This window comes from Siphateles boraxobius, unplaced genomic scaffold (assembly GCF_051911475.1).
Source record: "Siphateles boraxobius isolate OS27281-9 unplaced genomic scaffold, OSU_SipBor_1 37, whole genome shotgun sequence".
In the NCBI taxonomy this organism is placed as follows: domain Eukaryota; kingdom Metazoa; phylum Chordata; class Actinopteri; order Cypriniformes; family Leuciscidae; genus Siphateles; species Siphateles boraxobius.
The window spans coordinates 4131395-4151737 of record NW_027508997.1 but is presented as its reverse complement, the minus strand read 5'-3'; the positions used below and the strand labels follow the sequence as shown (position 1 = coordinate 4151737).

At 38.7% G+C, this 20343-nt stretch overlaps 2 protein-coding genes across 3 annotated transcripts in view; one reads left to right on the top strand and one right to left on the bottom strand.

Moving 5' to 3' along the window:
* Window positions 1-299: 299 nt before the first annotated feature.
* On the bottom strand, window positions 300-3166 carry znf503 (zinc finger protein 503). Its single transcript, XM_077197130.1, has 2 exons — window positions 2566-3166; window positions 300-2162 (listed from the first exon to the last, which is right to left on the bottom strand). The coding sequence occupies exons 1-2, from the start codon at window positions 2824-2826 to the stop codon at window positions 741-743; spliced, it is 1683 nt and encodes a 560-aa protein (XP_077053245.1). The 5' UTR covers window positions 2827-3166; the 3' UTR covers window positions 300-740.
* A 4162-nt stretch (window positions 3167-7328) lies between these two features.
* lrmda (leucine rich melanocyte differentiation associated) overlaps window positions 7329-20343 on the top strand; it is a 300296-nt gene continuing 287281 nt past the window's right edge. The window contains exons 1-2 of one of the 2 annotated variants that reach the window (XM_077197128.1): window positions 7329-7541; window positions 8213-8313. In XM_077197128.1, coding sequence (XP_077053243.1) covers window positions 7491-7541; window positions 8213-8313 — 152 coding nt within the window. In that variant the 5' untranslated portion in view covers window positions 7329-7490. The remainder of the gene's footprint in view (window positions 7542-8212; window positions 8314-20343) is intronic. The other variant, XM_077197129.1, reaches the window with a different exon arrangement.

Here is a 20343-nt window from a genome sequence, read left to right as displayed (position 1 = left end):
TAGCGTCATTTTTTAAAAATCGTTATACCAAACTTTCCATTCTGATTGCTGGGTCAGTCTTTAGAAAAATAAGAATAATAAAATCTCTCAGAAACCGACGAATGCACTCATAATTTAAAAAAAATCTTATTCGAAATTAAATCGTTTAGTAGAACTATAAAACCTGAAAAAGGCTGCAACCATGTAAAATTATCTACATTATTTGTATTTAAAACGGCAAAATCAATATACTCAAATGACAGAATTTAGTTTGAGTGGAGTTTTGGTGATGTTTGGTTAATGAATACTGAAGACAGAAATATGGAACAGAATTGTTTCTTATTTTCCAGAATACATACAAAAAATACCAATTCTCTCTCCGTGGTGAACACCTGAAAAATAACGGCAAATGCAAATCATATGGACAATTTGGGATTTAAGAAACAAACATGCATGTAAATTATCTTCTTTTCAATGAGACATTAAATAATAACGAACAATACAATCATAGCAATTCCAAATCAACATCCAACTGAAGACCCCTATTTTATTAGTACTCTAACATGTGTTTCACGTTATCTACAGAGTTCATGTAATGCACTTTTGAGTTTCTCAAATATTTTCATTTGTATTATTGTCCGCTTTAAGCTGACATAAATAAATACAGTGAGTCCACGGATCCAGTCCTTCAGTGGCGCGATGATATAAAAGTCTTTATATTTCAATCTTTATAATCTATAAATTTGGACAGAGTCTGTTTTTTACTGGTATCCAAGCGCTGCTGCTGTGGTGAGTCTTTGACCGTACAGTGCATAGGGAGAATAATAAGGACCGGTCGCGGCAGGTACTGGAACCGGTGCGCCGGGAGTAGGCAACGGACTCTTTGAATACGGGTGATAGCGGCTGCTTAGTCCTAACGCATGATGCGGGCTCCTAAGTGTCAGTGTCCCGGGGCTCCCAGGGGCTCCTGAGGGCGGCATGTGCATATGGCATGCCATTGCTGCGGCGGCAGCATTAGCTAAAGATGATGAACTGGGATAACCCGATATAAACTTTTCGGTCCCGGTGAACGCGGTGTGCGTCCGCAGGTGGTTAAGAAGTTCTTCGGAGGATGAGAAACGCTTGTCACAAGGTCCGTTAGCTGACACCCAGTTACACACATGCGGAAGAGGGTCGTTGGGCAGCATGAACCCATAGGGATACAAAGGGTGTCCACCAAAAGATGGCGGTGAGGAGTGAACCCCGTGCAAAGGGTGTGTCGGGTACATGAGTTGATATCCGGACTTCAAAGCAGCCGCAGCCGCCGAGTCGTGTGTGCAGGAAGCTCCGGCTGCACCGGCCAAGTGGCTGGCACAGTGGTAACTCAAGCAGTAAGGGTCTCTACAAAGGCTGGCTGACATTATGGATGGAGGGGATGCCCCGGCTAGGGGGCTTGAGCCCGCTTTACTGCAGCCCAGCGAGCTGGCGAGCTGTGCATTGACCAGACTTCCACCGTGGGGCAGGAAGTGTTGGGGATAGCCGGCGTAGGCCCCTGCTAAACTGCCAGGGTACGTCATGCCAGCCGGGGGTAGAGGGAAAACAGTCTGGCCGGGTTTGTAAGGAGAAACGGGGGCTACAAGTCCTGACCCCAGGACGGAGGCTGAGGATGAAGAAGTGACACACGAGGACTCCGACGTCGCTGCTTTGGATCCTGATGTTGTCTCCTGGTGCTGGTTGACCTCCACGTTAATTCCCGCACAGCTCACGCTTATCCTGCTATGGCTGATGCTGGTCGGTGCAGATCCATCCGAGGTGCAGTTTTTATTACAATCAGACTCTTTCTTTTCGTCTCTGTCTCCCTTTCCATCTGACGGCATCGGGGAAGCCGAAGTGCTGGAATTCGGGGTGCCAGTCCTGGGAGTGAATGGCTGGCAGGTGGCGCTAGGCACACGGAAACCAGATTTCTCTCCGTTCGACACCCCAGAAGACGAGTCCTTCTTATCCGATGGCTTGGAATACGGCTTGAAGCTGGATTTGTCTTCCACACCGATGTCACTCAGTTTTAAAGGGCCAGATTTCGACTCTTTATCGTTAGATCCGTTTGATGTTACCGAGGAGAGTTTGGAGGAGGGTGGAGGGTCCGGTTTACCGATCTGGGAGCACGTTTGCGCAAGAAGAGCCAGAGGACTTTTCTTGGCATCGAGCTGCGAGGACAGATAAAAATAAAGGACGTAAACACCACAAATATGTAAAAGCACAATCATTACAAGGTATTTGTCTAAATAAACAACAAATAAACTTCCCTAATCGACTCGTCGCTTATTTGAGCGTTTTAAGCGAGTCGATAATGTGCGCATCGCGCGAAACGGGCTGGAAGCCCGTGCCAAAAGCGCATTTACAATGTTAGCTGGATTAAAGAGAAAACTGGTCAAATTAAAATACGATGTTGGTGTTGGCTATTGGATTTTATTCATTTTATCCACCCAGCTCCGCTAACGTTACGTCAAATCCAAGATTCTCGTAATGCTCCGTCATTTATCCGTCAAAATAGAATGCGGACTTCTCAAATACACGAACAGCTTATGAAACAGCGAAAACGCATCTTACCTCAATTGGACTAATCGGGGTGGATGGCAATGGCTGAAGATATTCAGGGTGTAAAATGTGTCCTGTGCGTGCAGTAAGCATTTTCAAAATCTTTATGGGAATTCGGTTAGCTTGCCGTAAAGGGTCCGAAGGAGGGACGGAATGGAGAAAAGGCTTGCTGACGACCGCGGAGTTGTTATTCCGAGAGCTGCTGCTGGTGCTTTCCCAGACTAGATCAGTATCACTATTTCTTGAAGCAGAAGCAGAAGGCGATGTGATCATGACCCAATTCTCATGTATTTAGTTGGTATTTCATTTATCAGATTAATAAATAAAAAAAACACTATGCCGTAATCTTCATTCAAATAGTAGAAATAAAGATAAATTGTATAATCCGCATGGAGCAAAGCGCGAGGCTATTGCAGATCCGGAACCGCGTGTGACACCAAAGGCATAGCGCGCGCTCTGTCTCTTCCCGTAGGTCCGCGCGCTTGTCCTCCCAAACCAAGAACTGGTAGAAATTTTCACTTCAAAAGCATCTGAATTAGTCCGAGATTAAAGCCCTTGCCGCCTTCCAATCAAATGGGACCCCGAGGTGATTGGAGGGTCAAGGGGATGTGACGTTCCTCCTCCTGCAAGCGCCTCTATTTTGACAACTTGGGGGAGGAGATTTTGCTAAATATGTTGGTTGTCGTACACGCCGATGTCTCTGTCAAAAATGAGATTTAATCTGCTCGCTATTCATTTTCACGAGCATGCTTCCATACTTTTGCCATTTTTTTAAAAGAGAAAAATAATTCTCTCATACATTTACTCTTCGTCTCTTTTGTAGGCCTTATTAAAATTAAGCCCCATAGGCTATTTACTTTAATTAAATTAAATTAAATTAATTAAAACATTAAAGTTTCGGAGATTCCTTTTTATTATTCGTATTATAGGCACTTAGCTCTTTGTAAGCTATACGACCTACATTTTTACTAACCATTTTTCCTTTTGATGTATTTCTTATTTATTGTATGAATTTAAATTTAGTCTGTTGTGTGCGTTTAGTCTTTTTTTTTAACCGATGGCCTACCTTATGTGAACGGGCTAAAACATCAGACCATAAACACAAGATCAACTTGTAGTGTTTGAATTCCCCAATCAGACAAGCGTTGACAAGAGCAGACCAATGCAGTGATAGAGGGATGTGAATGTCACATGTTTTCAATATAATATAGACCGCCCTTCTATTTCTATTCCCACCCCTCCGTCAACTGTCAATTCTGCTCGACCACAATCAATCAGTTATTTGTCAGTTCCTGTCAATCCTTTTCTTACTTCACGTCAGCTTTTGAAGCTGATTATGTGCCGCGAGTGACATAGAAAAGGGCAAAAGAAGCATCCCGGAGAACAGTCACTTAATTTGAGGGGCAGTTTCTCTGTTTGATTCAGTTTGGAAAGGTTTTTGTTTAAAACCTGTGGTAAGACAATAACCTTTTCCCCGTGTTTCTTTTTCCTTTCATATTTTTCTTCAATTGAAGTAGAAATAGAAACTCAACAACTGTCCATTAATCATATAACCTAGTTTATTTAGAAAAACAGCTCCTGAGAGTAAAAATAAAATAAAAAAGTGTAAATATATTTGAATATTTTGAAGTAGGCTACTTTTTGAGAGCGTCATAATTATTGTAGCTACTTTTAATAGGCTTAACAAAAAAAGTCATAAAATAAAAACACGAGGCAAGCAATTCATGTAAATATTTTGCTTACTTTATAAAGGTTAGCTTATAACGTGTGTATCCTAATTTTATTTTACATTAACAAAACCAGCCTAACCTGTTGTCATTTTTATGTCCATTAAGTTACCATTTTTATAATTGTTTAAACTTTTTCTGTTATTTTACGGATTTAATTTTTACAGTATACATATAAATATATATAATGTGTGTGTGTGTGTGTGTGGCCTATTTGTTTATAACTTATTTTCCTCTGCAAGTAGCCTATAGCCTACTATTGAATTGAAAAGAAAGAAAAGTCGATGTGTTGTGAAAACCAGTTTTAAACACGCCGAGGCTAAGTTTCAGACAGGTGTACATGATAGGCCTAGGCTACTTCAAATTATATTTTCCTTGTTTCACATTCAGTTTCAGGTCTTTCCGGAAACTACATGTTTTGCACAAATGTAAACTTAACTTGTAGGCTATGTTATTGCGTTGCCTCAAGCAAAATCCAAAAAAACTTTAACTGAATGTTAAAAGACACAAGAATAATACAAAAAAAATAGTCCAGACAGTTTTTTTCCATTCATGTCAACTAAATTTTATTTACACACAATAAAATTATTCATTTTATTTGACAATACCAAAATATATAAAAGAAAGAGAAATGGTCTGTCAGACCTTTGAGAAAAGAAGTTTAAAAAGCCTTGAACTATTCACCGCTGAGACGGCTAATCAGTATTGAGGCTCCGGGGCAATCGGGCAGCTTTTCAATGCGCTTTGCCTTTCATCTCTCACTGGATGGAGGCGCTCAATTAAAAGCCTATCAGTTTGTAAGTAAATCAACGCCTATCAAAGTTGTCACATCAAACAAAACGATTATTATTGCAACCCGCCTCCACCATTAATCTCTTTCTGCGGTAATCCGCTTGACAGGTCATCTTGGAGAGCAAGAAAACCTGGAGTGGACAGTCATCAGCGTGAAAGAAATGTATATTTTGCTGGAGTATCTCAGACACATGAAACAGATAACCCTGGATCGTGACAAACAATAAACTTTGCTGGTTTGCTAAACTTAGCAATTAAACCCCAGAACGCAGTTTTCTATAATACACTTAAATAAAATTATAGCCTCACCCCCTCCTTTAAAAAAATCAAATTAATTAAATAAGCCAAGTAGCCTACATCATACTTTTAAAATAAAATAAAATGTAAATAATTTTATTGTAAAAGTCTATAAACCATTAAGAACGTGTAAGGTAATTATTCATCCTATAGGCTATATCGCTCTCTCTCTCACACACACACTCCCTCTCCAGGAATCAATATTTAGGCTACTGGATGTATTTGCCTTTTTAACGTAGTTTACGTGTTCTAATTTAGAAAAGTTAGAATTATTTAGTCACAATAAGTAGGCTAATATGAGCCTTGCTCAAATACATGCACATAGGCTTGATAACAATTCTGAAAACCATAGTCGATTTGGAAACGTAGAAAAACCCCTTTTCATTATTGTTACATTAACAATAGCTATTTGTAGGCTGTTTAAGTTTTTGAAAGTGCAAATAATGGGACGATTTCGCTGTAGGCTATTATTCCCTTTTCTAATAGCTACAACTCAGACACTATAGTGTTGATACCGGCCATTTTTAACAAGCTGAACGCAGAATATTTCTTAAGCATGCAAAGATGTGTGATTGTTTTCTGCTGAGGCTGTCACCGCGCGTGACACACTGCGTGAGAAATTAGGGCAGAGAAGGGTAACCATAAATTTCAGCATCGGGCAAAATTTTTCTCTTTATTGTCTGTATGACGAAGGAGCTTCTGAACCAGACACCAAACATTCGGTATTAGGCTACCCTTAAATGGGAACATATTTTTAAGGGAGGGGGTGTCATAATTGATAGTATTTAAATGCAAATGTATTAAATATATTTCATATCGTCATGTTTACGCATGACTATAGACAGTCATTTATAGAGTTGCCTAAAGCGCCCGAAACCCCCGCGTTTGTTCAAAACATTTTCTGTTGTTAAATTGGAGACCCGCACATTTACGATTTATTAAAATAAACAAGAACACTAGGGTACATTTTACCCCTCAAGTTACAAATACATTTGAAAGGCCGACTTAAAGCAGTTTAGTCAAAGTAAGCAACACAAAATCAGTTCAAATAAAAACACAGTATAGGCTATTAATTATACTTTTAGTGCTTAGAAAAACTCTAACATCAGTAGGCTACATTACGGAAATTCAGCCAACTCAAATAGTTGTTAAAAAAACAGCGTCATAGCCCGCTTAATTCCTTCCATTCAAAGCGTTAGGCTAGCATCGACGATATAAACAACAATAATAATATAAAAACCCGGTTATTCTTTTACATCTGTTAAACATGCATTACAGGGCATTTTCTTTCACTAAGTCTGGCAAAAGAGACCACAACGAACCACTTTACCTTACATTACACACGCGCTCCGATGTGATACGACAGGTATGAACATTTACAGACACAATCCCTTTATTTTCTATAAAGATGATAATATGAAAAGATTTCCAGTGGCGTCTAATGAGGCACATTTTAGTAGCCAAACTAAGTCGTTACATTATTCTAGAAGCCTATTCGTGCGCTACCGCCAGCATTAGATCAGAAATCCCACTCGTCTCCACACTGTCTGTCTGCGCGTCCAAAACTTCCGCCTATGGGAGGATCCATCGTGACGTCATGCTCTCGAGCCCTTTCTGTATGTCCTGTCATACAACGAATACAATAAAGCTTTAATGTGTTATTTTAACATAAAATACTAAATGAACGCATGTATGCGAAGAAATACAGTAAAATATGATTAGTGAATTTATAATACAGTGAAATATGACTTCTGAATTGTAATAATACGTCCATGTTAAACACATTCTTTCGAGATTCTAACTTCCAATGATTAAAACGGCTGTTTTTTTCAACAGAAGGCTGTCCGCATTGCTAGTAATAATGCTGCTCATCATTATTTTTTATGGCAAAACATCCTTAGGAATACTGTTTAACCAGCTGAAACTGATTTGAGAAATTGAACAGTGGCGCGTGCTTCCGTCTAAGATCAGCTGACACGAGCACGCGGAAGAAGTAAAGCTTCATACGGAGTGTAGATTAAAAGTTTATTTTGGAAACATAAAGGAAACTTTCCAGTCTTATAAGCATAAAAACCTTTGTGGTGGTCCTCGTTAAAAGCGTCTTTCTTTCTGAACTGTCATATGACTACAATGGCATACACCGAGTCAATGGTTGTAGTGAATGGAAGTCAGGTAAGTGAAATATTGCGAACACGTTATCCTGTAACCTATAGGCTATTATGGTTTCAACCAGTAGGCACCAAACGCCCAGTAGTGTGCGTTTGTTTTTGTCTTTATTGATTGTTATTGTTAGTCATGAAGTGACATGAAGCTGACATATTTATAATATGAAAATGCATTTTCTGCGTCTTCTATCGCGAGACAATAGTCAAAAATATTATAACAAATATATATTATAAACTGCTTAAATAGTTGTTGATTAACATAATAACAGTGGTTTAATTCATACAATAGCTGTATATGAAGTATTTGCCTTTACATGAGCTGAACAGCTTCACAGCAGACATACATTTAATAACCCAACCAGCTCTTATGTTTATGAAGGTCTATTTCTTGAAAGAACATTAATTCAAAGTACCTACTTTGTAATAAAACTGACATCTCTTCCTGGTAACACTTGATTTTACAGTGTCTTTGTTACACATTACATGTACTTACAATAGTAATAACAGTAAATTACGCATTTGAATTACCTGCAACTAACCCTAAACCAAACCCTATTCCTAACATTATAGGCTACATGTTGTTAATTGAAATTACTCAGTACTTATATGTATTATTTTACTGTAACTAAGACACCTAAAAAGTCTAAAACTCTTCCTCTCTCTGATTCATTGATGCAGGTGTCCTGCATTGGGCTTGATTGGGAAAACATTCCAGATTTTCTTGGGGCAAAATATGGAGAATTGGCAAGAAGATTAGACCTCAGCTTCAACCAACTGAGGTAAGTTACTGTTTTTGTCTGCGTGTAACTCTTAAAGGTGGGCATACACTGTGCGATGTCTGTGTGATTTCAGCAAGGTTATCTACTCACACTGAACAAGTAGATCACATGCGATGTAAAGCCAAAGCTCAGGATTTATGTGCTCACACTATACGGTCCAAACGTCGAGCTGCGACTTGACTGCTCACACTATACGTGTGAAATATGTGCGATAAACCCCCGTGCCGGGTTGCGCCTATAGACAATATCATGTGTCCAGAGATATTGTCAAAACAAGCATCAGCTACCAATATCAAGATGATTTAGTATTTCCAATTTATGTATTAAATTATTATTAGTATTATTGTATTATTATTATTGTTAGGGAAGGCCTAGGCTACTTTTATTATTAAATTGATAGGCTATTATGATTAATTAGCCACGTAATAATTTCATAGCACATGAGGATAATAAAATATTATGTAAAGGCTTACTCCTCCTCATTGAAAATTGTCTAAAACATTTAGGTCGATTACAATGAATTATATAGGCATATAATTAATTATTAACAGTCTATAATATGTCCGAACACTGTAATAATTAGTCATCAATGAAAATTAGAAACAGCTTTATTTAAAAAACATTGTTTAACAAATACATCGCAGGTGGCTTGGACGACGTGGGTAATATATGGTTAATCCATTTTACAACACCAACTGGAGGTAAGCAACAGTAATTTGTAGCTAGTTTAAACTACAGAACGTAAAGATCTCCCTCTTTTCGTTTTTTTTTTGCTGCAGATGAAATGGTTAAACTACTGTTTTCGCGCAGGCGCAGTGAGGGAAAAACACTGAGTTTAGGGCAATCGGTTCGTAGCTTTGCTTCAACTTTGCGATATAGTCACTAGAGCTGCTTGATTATGGTTAAACTGATAATCACGATTATTTTGCTCAAAATTATAATCACGATAATTAATCACGATTATTCTCATTTGAGGAATTACAGAGAAAGAGAACATGTAAAAGAAAAGCTTTTTTGGGGGGATTTAAGCTATTTAGCTACATCTGGCAACTACAAACATCAACACTAGTTTTGACGACGCAAATGTAAAAAAAAAGGCGTTTTCAGGATAAATAATAAGTAGGCAAATATCGCGAAGATTATTTAAACTTAATCGAGAGAGGCAGATATCGTTATCGCAATTAAAATACGATTAATTGTGCAGCCCTAACGAGGCGCGACCAATATTTCTGACATGCCAGAAATTCATCCGACCATCCGATTGCCTGTCGGGAGAGGTTAATCGCCTCTCGTTTCCCTGTGTACACTTTACAAACACTGCACGACAAACGACAAAGCTAAAAATCGGCCCGACCTGAAAAAGAGTCGCACGAGTCACAATTCGTCTCAAAATCGAACGAAAATCGCACAGTGTATGCTCGCCTTAACAGGCCACGATAATAAGAGGTCCATGATGATGGAAGACAGCAATGACATGCATGGCACCTATTATGCACATACTGGATTCCCATATGGATCTGAGGTAGGTGAGACATCATGTTTTTTTCTTAAGTTTTGCAACAGGATTATGGTCGACTTTTTATCCTCTCTGTGAAGATGGAAAATAACCATTATAGGTAGTTTTCACATCTGTTGTGTTTTTGATTTGGTACTTCCGTTTTAGTGTACTTCTGTTTTGAGTACACCTCTGTTAAGCCCTTTAAGATGCTGCTTGACCACAGATGCTGGCAGTGCACATTAAGTAATTCATATCGTATATGGCCATTAGATATGTAATATAGACTCCCTTTGCCTTGAGAAAAAAGCTTGAATTGCTTGAGAAAGTTCTTGTGTGAAGGATATTTCTATCACATGAAACATTCTAGAACATTGCCATAAATGACAGGATCCCAACCGCATACATCATCTCTGATTCAATCTACCTGTCGCGTGGACAGTCACACCTTTGCATTAGGTGCAATTTAATACATGCGTTATGTGCATTACATCGTCAGCCGTGTCATCGAGACATCAGAGAGCGGTTGGTACAGTAGCGGCGTGCCATGCTGTGGCCAGATAAAAAGCCTGATCAATAAATGTGACATGTTAATGCTGAGCAAATAGAATAAAAGATTCCTTTGACAGGACATGAAGAAGCACCTTGTGGCAGCTGGGGAGGGGGATGCCATTTCAACAGCAGGACTAGCAAAGCTGATCTGACAACTAAAAGAGAGGAGATGATGGTTATAAGGTGCCTTTGTTTCAGACTTCTTTTCTTGACCTGTCAGGTCTTGAAGGACTCTGAATGGGCCTCTTTTTGTCATGTGAAAATTGTCGTCTTGAGGCAGTTATCTGTGCTGAAAATGTGGATTCTTCCATTTAATTGATTCGCTTTGCACTGGAGTCTGTCACATTAATAATTGCCAAATCCTGCGTTGCTTCAGTGTCGCACATAAATGTACGCTTATCGGCGCATTAATATTCCTAATGAGCTTTTGTGACTGGTGACCCGGCATAAGTTGAATACTGTAGAACCCAGAATTATCTACGTTTATTGTTTAGATAGAAAATTGTATGTATTTGTACCGAATTTGGTCATGGTCAACCGTCATGTGCATAAATTATAAAAAAAATGCTATAAAAAGAGATATCTGATCATGACTAAAGGAACGAGTACAATTAATGTTCATAAAGTTATAAAGTTTCATAAAGCGCTAGTATTCATAAAGTTAGTGGATCAGAGTTTTTGTGTTTGTTCTTTAATGCAATGCTCCTTATTGCACCAGTTTCATCCGTAATGCTTCCTGATAGTTTCACCATACACATAGTAGCATTGCTACACTGCTTGCACTGTGGTTTATTGCCTTTGTTGAACCATTATGCTATCTTCAAATCATCATAACTTTTTATATGTAAGACAATTACCAGAATAGTTGGGAACATCGATAGCCGTATTAATGGGAATTCTCAGAACAATTGTCAGGTTAATTGTTTTTCCATTAAAACCCTGCAGGATTTACATTACCGATGCAGTGTCGTACACACAGAAGAGTGAGGTTTCACCACTTATGTTTTGGACTTACTCCAGTCTTGTTCACTCGGAATCACACTTCCAATAAAGATGATATTTGGGAACAAGGCTTGTCAGCAGACAGCCCCCCTCTCTGACATCTTTACGTACGTATCAAATGCAGAATGTTAAAGCTGGCTCTAAAATATATTCTTTTACCACTTCACAGAGACTTTGAGCAGAACAGAAGATTCTGTTTCTGGAGCTGATGTGGTCATATGCTTTGTTGGGGTTAGGGTTACATTCAGTGTGAAATCTAATTTATAAAGAAGCATGTGATCAGAATAAAGTGAGGATGTGGCCTACAGTCAGGATTTCACTGCCTCTTCTGCCATGTTCACACAAAGACCCCACAGTAAGAAGTTAATAGACAGACATCCTGCCCTCTAGCATGAGGACTTAAATATGTGAACATGACAAAGTGATGGAAAGGTTCTTTCATGGTCCTCAGGGCTGCCACAAGACAATTTAGGTCATCACGAAATTAGTGTTTATTCGGGATGGGTTATGATAGTTAACTAGTTGTCCGTTTTAGATTAATTATTTTTTATTTCATTTTTTTCATTTGCTTTTAAAGGTATTGTAGGTAGAAATCCCCAAAAATACTTTTTGTCCAAATTTGTTTAAACTGTCTTTATATATCAATGCATAATTAAAATGCAAGTACTCTGGAAAATAAATTATAAAAATGTAGTGTCTGTAGTCCTCTCAGGACTGCAATAAACACAGCTCATTATTCCATAAACTCCCACCTCCTCCCTTCTCGGCTCCTTCCAAAGCCACGCCCCCAAAACAAATGAACGGGCGATCCCGGGCGTTCGCTCAGCTGGAAGAGTCGGACGCGTTTACCAGCTTTACCAGATGTAGTGACATCATGTCAGAATCACAAGTAATAAAATAACTAACTTTATCAGTATGAATATAAACAATTAACATGGCTGTTAGTACTCACTATCAAGCTCGCATATCGATACTGGTAAAGTTTAAAATATTTTACTAGCTCGTAACTGAATCAAACTCAATATAAGGCAAAGCTATAAATAGCTTCATTGATACACGTTTGCCGACCCAAGATAATATAACACACACACACACAACATAGCACATACAGATACAACATAAAGACATGATTTGGCGAAATTAAACAAAACAGCTTTCAACTGCAGATAGGCCTATTGCTTATTTATCGTCTCAACCCTGGCTCACTAACAGTAACGTTATACCAGTCGACACCAAAGTTACACTGTCATAGCTAAGCCAGTACCGTTTGTTATGCTACGTAACGTTAGGTAGCTATATTAGGTAGCTACGTGTGCTAGTGATACATGCTTCATGAAAAAATAAATGCCATCAAAATGAAAACAGCAAGATTACCTGTCCAGCAGAAATAAAGCCATCATGGAGTCACTTTTCAGCCCCTTGAGATCACTCAGTTGTCGCCACCGCTGGAAAGCCACGCCGATATTGACTCTTGTATGATTTCTTTATTTTTCCAAAGACTTTTTGTTCATAGCCTTTTCAAAATACTGTCTTCCTTTTTTTTACTTGTTTGACTTCGCTGCCTCTATATGCAGGTAACGTTACTGAGAATTTTGACTGTTCTTTCTCTGCCATAATTGTTATTACTAGCTTCCATGCCTCTTCAAACGGGTGCGCGCATTTGGGCTGCTCCTGTATCAGCAGAGGTGGTATCCATGGTAGCGAGGGAGAGTGACAGTCGCCCCAGCCAATCATTTATTTCGTCCCGAATGGAATAATGAGCTGTGTTTATTACAGTCCTGAGAGAACTACAGAAACTCAATTTTTATAATTTCTTATCCAGAGTACTTACATTTTAATTATGCATTGATATATAAAGACAGTTAACAAATTTGGAAAAAAGTATTTTTGGGGATTTCTACCTACAATACCTTTAAGTGACAGTTTGCAATGTAAATCCCTTTGTGAGAAGTCATTTAAAGAGATACTCCACCTAAAAATGAAAATTCTGTCATCATTTACTCATTTACATGTTCTTCTTTGGAAATAACAGAGAATTGTATCCTTTTTCATTCAATAAAAATCAGTGGGCTCCAGTGTTGTTTGGTTTTCAGCGGTGTTTAAAATATCTTTTTATGTTCCATAGAACACTGTCATACAGGTTTAAAACCACATGAGGGTGAATAAATGGAAGACTTTTCATGGGTGGGGTATCCCTTTAGTTCATCCTTTTAATGCACTGTTGCTACAGCCATACATGCGTTGCCATGAATGCTGCATTTTAGTGCTTGTCAACTTAAAAAGAGTTCAGATTTAAAAATTATGTCTTAAGAACTCCACGTCTTGTTCCTTCTGTCCTGTTCCTTCCATATAGTTCATATCGTTTCCTTCCCAAAACAAGCCTTATTCACTTTTGTAAAGAGATAGTTAACTAAAAAATGAAAGTTCTGTCATCATTTGACAGAATCTACCAATTCTCAGACTGCCAAGTTCAGTGAAAATGTATCATAATATATATTGTTGTACATTAAGGATTAAATAATTATATTTTATGTTCTACCTGTGAAGGGCAATTGATACAATCTAAAGTTTAGTCACCATACATTTATTTGAGCCATTATTTTGAGAATTCACAAAATGATGTTCAGTAAGCAGACAAAGTCGTCACAGTGATTTTGCGCAAAACCATTGTGTGCACTCACAGGCTATGTTACCTGATGTGAGAGGTGTCAGAGAGAATTTCTGCAAACACGCATGTAAAATCACATTCAGTTTATCAGACTTTTCGCTAGGTGCCTTTTGTGTGGTTTTAACGTTGAGTTGGTGTGAAGGTGAAATGATACCTTTCTCAAGACTGGCCATGAAGTGGTATTAGATCATAGACATGAGCAGTAATCCCAGGTTGGGGACTGCTGTCAAAGTGTCCCCTCCAGTGTCCTAGACATGCATGTCTTTGTGAGAAGTGGATGGTGAAAGCAAAGGGAATGTTATTGTCTTGTCTGGTCCTGTCCAGATGAGGGGTAAATATGATGGCCTTCAGTCATGCAGAGGTACAAAGCGTCCGTGAATTCCTCTCTCCGGTGTCACTTTCTGTCTATGAAGTCTGACAGTCTGTCTGTCATCAGATTCTGTTTATTACGCCACCTTACATGTGAGCCAACAGCCAAATCAAGGAGAATATATTTCAAAGGGAAACTGTTATAAGTTGTATAAACCTTGAACGTAACAGCCAAACATCCAACAGAATTTAAAATTATGCTCATAACTACACAGCTGGACTGAAGTTATCGTGAAATCAGAGATTAGCTGTAGTTATCATCCAATGCATAGGAGTTTCCACATTAACTCAAACAAAAACCAGTGCTCATCTGCGTATATGTCTTGAAAGCAAATCAAATATGCTAACTTTCATTTTAAAATGGAGCCACTTTAAATGCAGACAACCTGTCACATTGAGATGCAAGTAGTCTGATGAAAATGGAACAAAGAAGACAAAGTATGGTGGCTGGGTACACCGAGAAATGAAATATAACCTTGTATGGACTGTCAGCAATGTCGTTTTATATTCATATCTAAAGAACGTTATAGTATTACACTCCAGCTCATGCTTCACTCATCTGTCTCTCTTCATTCGTCACTGGCGAGACTTTGTCTTTCAAGCCCCCGCGCACCAACACCAGAAGGCTCCTGTTAATTGACAAATGAGAGCCTGCGACATGAAGTGCTCCCTCAACATCAGAGCAAGGTGGAGTCTCCTTTTTGATGGGGCTATTATTGGCATAAGCCAGTAAAACGCATCACTCTCCACCGAAATGAGAAGTGACAACGATAGAAGGGCCTGTCATTGTCTTCCGGGTGTGTTCAATCTGCGGCTGTTCCAGTATGTAGATAAAATGTCAGTTAAGAGTACGAGGGAGAAACTGTCGAAATGAAGTCGTCAAATCACTTAGCCCGCTGAGGGTATGGAAATTGATGCTTTCGTAGAAATGAGAATTTTCCATATCTGATCTATCAGGCTTATTTAGCACTAATATTTGGGAACAGCCCGGACTGTTTGCCTTGCATTAGAAGATGTTGCCTTCCTTTAGCCCTGTCTGGTTTGTTAGACGGGCGCAAGTGGCAGAAATGGAATTTATGCATTTCCATTCAGGGCGTCGCTCTTATAAATCAACTATGAAGCAATAAAATCTCATTTAATTTCTCTGAGCAAATTTGTACCTCTCTGATTGCTTCAAGAGGGGATGAGCTGACAGGCAAAATTGTGAGAATACAGAGAAACCATTTTGGATGCATTATAGTTGACATGTTTTTTACTTGCTGCTTTTCTAATGGATAATTTAAATAAGTTTAGTCTGCGGTTGTTGTGTGTCTTTGTTCCACTGTGAAGATATGGCCCAGTTATGCTAAAGCAAGTTATTTTGAGGTTGAAGGAAACATGACATTTAGGTTGTGTTCACACTTGGCATGTTTGGTTTGATTAAAACGAATCCTGGTGCGATTGCTCTGTTAGTGCGGTTCAAGTGTGGGTGCTGCCATCCGAACCCTGGTGCGTACCAAACAAGCGGACCAAGACCGCTTAAATTATGGGTCTCGGTCCGCTTCCAAATCAACTCTGTTGGGGTTCGAATGAAATATGAATGCAACACGGACCAGAGAAATGTAAAGGAACCAAAAATGATGTCACAAGATGCAACCCTAAAATGGACAGTATGCTCAAGCATACCTGCTTTTTTCTCATCATAGTTGTGATGTTGACCATCACACTTGGGTACAGGTATCAGAAACTCGTCTCCTCTCAGAAGATCTTTGTGTGTGTGTGTGGCGGAGCGATTCCTGGTGCTTTTTTGACTCCTGTTAAGCTCTTCATGAGTTCTCAGCAAAATACCATACACTCACATGCAACAAGTGCATTTAGCCCAGCACACAGCATTGTTTTAGATGTTCGGTAAGTTTTGTCGTGAAATCTTTGTAATAAAAGCCGACCAATCAGGTTGTGAACATAACCCTATGCATAGGATTCATAATCTTTAGGTTCGGTGTTAAAATGCTAGTATGAACGCTAAGCGTATGCGTACAAAATATTTGTTTATGGCCCGGACCAAACGCTGACTTAACTACGCAAAACCCACTGTAGCTCAATTGTAACTCACTGCCCTACCTCTATTTTCATAGTGTTATATAATTCCAATTATCATTCTTCTTCATCTTCACTTTTTTAACAGCAACAGAAAGGTATGTCCTCGTCTTGTCCTGGTTTTTCCAGCCGTTTCTTATGTAGAGGATGTTGAAGATCCTCACATCCTCGCCTTTTTTTGCTTGGCAGTTTTTCCTGCTCTATGTATAAACAGATCTGTACTTGATGGCCCTGGGAAGAATAAAATCCAGTTGATTTGCAATATCTATGCACCGCCACAACAGACACTGTCATCTGACCGGCCGGCCAATGAAAGGGGAACATCATCAAGTCCTACCAAATTAGTTTTGAAAAGTTCTTGTGGGCAAATCATGCTTTCTGTATTTTGCTAAGATGACAGTCTTGTATCTGATAAAAAACATTTTTCTTCCACATGTTACTGCCAAACCACAGCAATATGGTGTTCATTTAGAGGTCTGTCCTTCTGTCCCGTCTGGCTGGCAGAAGTTAAAGCACAGGTATGAACGCACAGACTGACGCTAGTGTTTGGACTTGAACCAGAGGCTTATGAACGCACTAAATAAAAAAGCTTTCAAGATGCTTTCTGGTACATGTTGTTACAATAAGATGTCTCTAAATTTCATTTCTAATTCAACTTTCCAGGAACATTCTGTGTTTGAGTGGTGGGAAGGTCTCCGCTTTGTTAAACGATCACTAATCACCCTGTGTTTATCTCACAAACCACCTAGATTGTAAATGTCATTTCTGACTGCTGACTTGTGTACTTTGGTTTTGAAATAATGCTCTCAAGACTGCTTCTCTGACATCTTAAATAAATGAATGGCTTCATTGTTGTAGATGTTTATTCCAAAAATAAATCCAGTTAAGTACAAAATCATTTTATGTGACTTTCCAATTTCGTCTTTACCTATCGGTAATGCCAATAAATATTCTGCTTCCTGATGCCAAAAAATCTTTCTATTCCATATGTCCAGTCTCAACCTTGGCATATATCACAGTTCAGAGACCTGATGGCAAAATAATTATCTTTAAATCATTATCAACATTTCCATCAGCCAAATATCTTTTAAAACACACTGTACGGCCCCACCAGGCACATCTCAAACCGTTGGTCTTGAATTGAAGGGAACATCTTTATGTTCTCTTTTTGTTCAAATTAAATATATATTGGGCACGGGCGTCATTCTTTCTATAACTGCATCCCTGTTTTATTGTATACCCGAAGATGGATTGTGTGCCTGTGACATAGTGATTTACAGGCCCTCAGTTTTCTGTGGCAGGGCTTTAGAGAGGATAGCTGACATCCAGCCAGCACTTTGGAGGGGTAGAATAAAAGCTGACGTTTTATTGGCTTTAAGGAAGAGAGAATAGGATGGCCGGTCACACAGGGGAGAATAATAGTTTCTGTACTTTATTTTTCTCAGGCCCTGCCAGCTGTCACAGAGCCCCCCAAAAACGGAGGGGAAATTTATAGAGTATTATTTAGAGACATGTCAGTGGTAATGACTACAGCTATGATTTCAATTATCACCCACTAAATGTAGCTTAATTTCACTGTGTTGTTGAACTTAATGAGTAAGGCTGACATAATTTTTCAAAAACTCGATACTGTGCTATTTTAATATTTTATGTTGACCGTTGGTTTAATTTTCCTCCCTCACGTTTGTCATCCAGGAAGGGTCGGTCCCTCATGGGCTGTTGTACTGTCAGCGTTATGTAGTTCAAAGTCTTCCCAGGGATATATTTTTCCATTGACAGAAATCCAATTAGTTTTAGTACACAGTCTGGCTGAATAAAAAGGCCCTTAAAATCTACAATATGTTTCCTTAGCGCTTTAGCAGAGCACAAACCCGGTGATGGATTTTTATAGCCTGACCTGATGGGGCCCTGCATGGCAGACATGCCTGACTCCCTTCCTCTGTTTTGACAAGTTTAGAAACAAACGAGTTAGACATCATTCTCTCTTCGCTTTCAAAAGCGGTCCGTCAATATCGCTGCACGTTTAGGTTCTCATTCATGTTGATTGATTATCGTAAAACTTAATCCAGAAATGGCTTTAACATCATGCTAATGAAGAAGGATGTTTAATTCATCGCTGACATGTTTAGTGAAACGGTATTTTCGTTGTGCTGATGCATGGTTGACCTGTGACGAGTATGAGCAACGACTGGCATCTGGGCTGCTGGTATGATGAGGGCTAACCTAGCTACAGGTCTGACGTTAAATCTGTGTTAGTCCGTGGTTCGCTGCCAGTTTATGTCCTTTATCACGCAAAGCCATCTCCCTGATTAATGATGTAAGCAACTCGGAGGCATGGAACTTATTAGTGCTTTGAAGCAAAAAAGAGCCTGCCATACTTTAACTTCCCCCTGGACGTTTCCCAAAGGGAGAGAGAGAGGGGGGGGGGGGGAGAAGGTTAGCAGTTTGGAAATGGAACAAAGGATTCCCTCTCGGTACTATCCTCTCAATGTGCTTGCTCCATGACACTTTGTCTCCCACAGTGTCTCCTAGCAAGCCTGTTCTGAAAAGCGAAGACAGAAGCGTTGGCTTTATCTTGCCAAGATTTGAAAAGAAGATTGTAGCGCCTTCTTCTGTTTTGAAGTTTAGGGGCAGTTCCTCAACCAGGCGCTGTGATAAATGTTAACACTGTGTGAATTTGTCCAGCCACCATAAAACACACTATGAACCCTGTCATTAGGAATTTACTCTTCCAAGTGCTCATCGTTATTAGAAAATATTTGCCGTAACAGTTTGCGGATAGATGCTGCCCAGAATAATAAGTCAGCCTCAGTGTTATGATTTCTGTTAAACAGTGGTGTGCCACCTGGAGAGTGATGAACTAGAGGGTACTATCCAAATCGCTTGCTTTGCAAACTTGTACCATCCCAGGTTTTTTTTTTCTCTTGGCCAGCATACCAAAACCATACAGGGGTTTAAACAGCTGCTGCAGATTTTGAACACAGCTGCAACACATTTTCCCCACACATTTCAGAGTCACTTAGAGCTTTTTCACAGCTAAAGCACGTAACAAATATGTCTGTCCTTAAAAAAGGCAGCTTTGTGCTGCACAGTAGATTGTATGGAAAATAATATGCATTTATAATAATTGGTGTATCATAAGGGTCTTTTTTTTATAGTTTCAGTTTTGTGATCTTATCAGTTAGCAGGTCACATTTTTCTTATTCACATTCTTAACCTCTGCTGGAATATATTTTTGTTAAATATATTGATTACAATCTCAGCAATTAATCAGATCAGAATGCTGAATAAATTTGACTTGGATGATGTTAACATTTTTTTTGCACATAATATAATGCAATATTTTTTTTTACATAACAAATTAACTATTCATGCTCTTCCTATTTAAATTGACAAATTAATTATAATTTAAAGGATTCTTTTGACTGATATTTCCAACGTATTAAAAATTTCATTTTTATACTATTAATTAATTGTGTGTACTCACACATAAGTTTTTAAACTACAGTTAATGTTGTTTCTTTGTAGTTATATATCTAAAATCCAGTCAACATACTATGATGTGATTAAGTTATCATAAATTATGACATGCAAAATGCAGTCTCATCATAAGATTTAATGTCAATAAATTTGACATCTGAGACGGCAAAGATTTTTAGTTTTTAAATGGCCAATAATTACAAAAACGTATGCCATTAAATAGTATTAATCATGAACATGAATTTAGAATGACTTAAATTTAATAAACTTTACTGGATTAGCAGTACAAATATACATTGTTGGATTTTGTGCTATACCACATCCTAGTCATGTAAAAAAAACAAGTCACATCAATCACCTAAGAGGCAAACAGATATTGTTCACATGC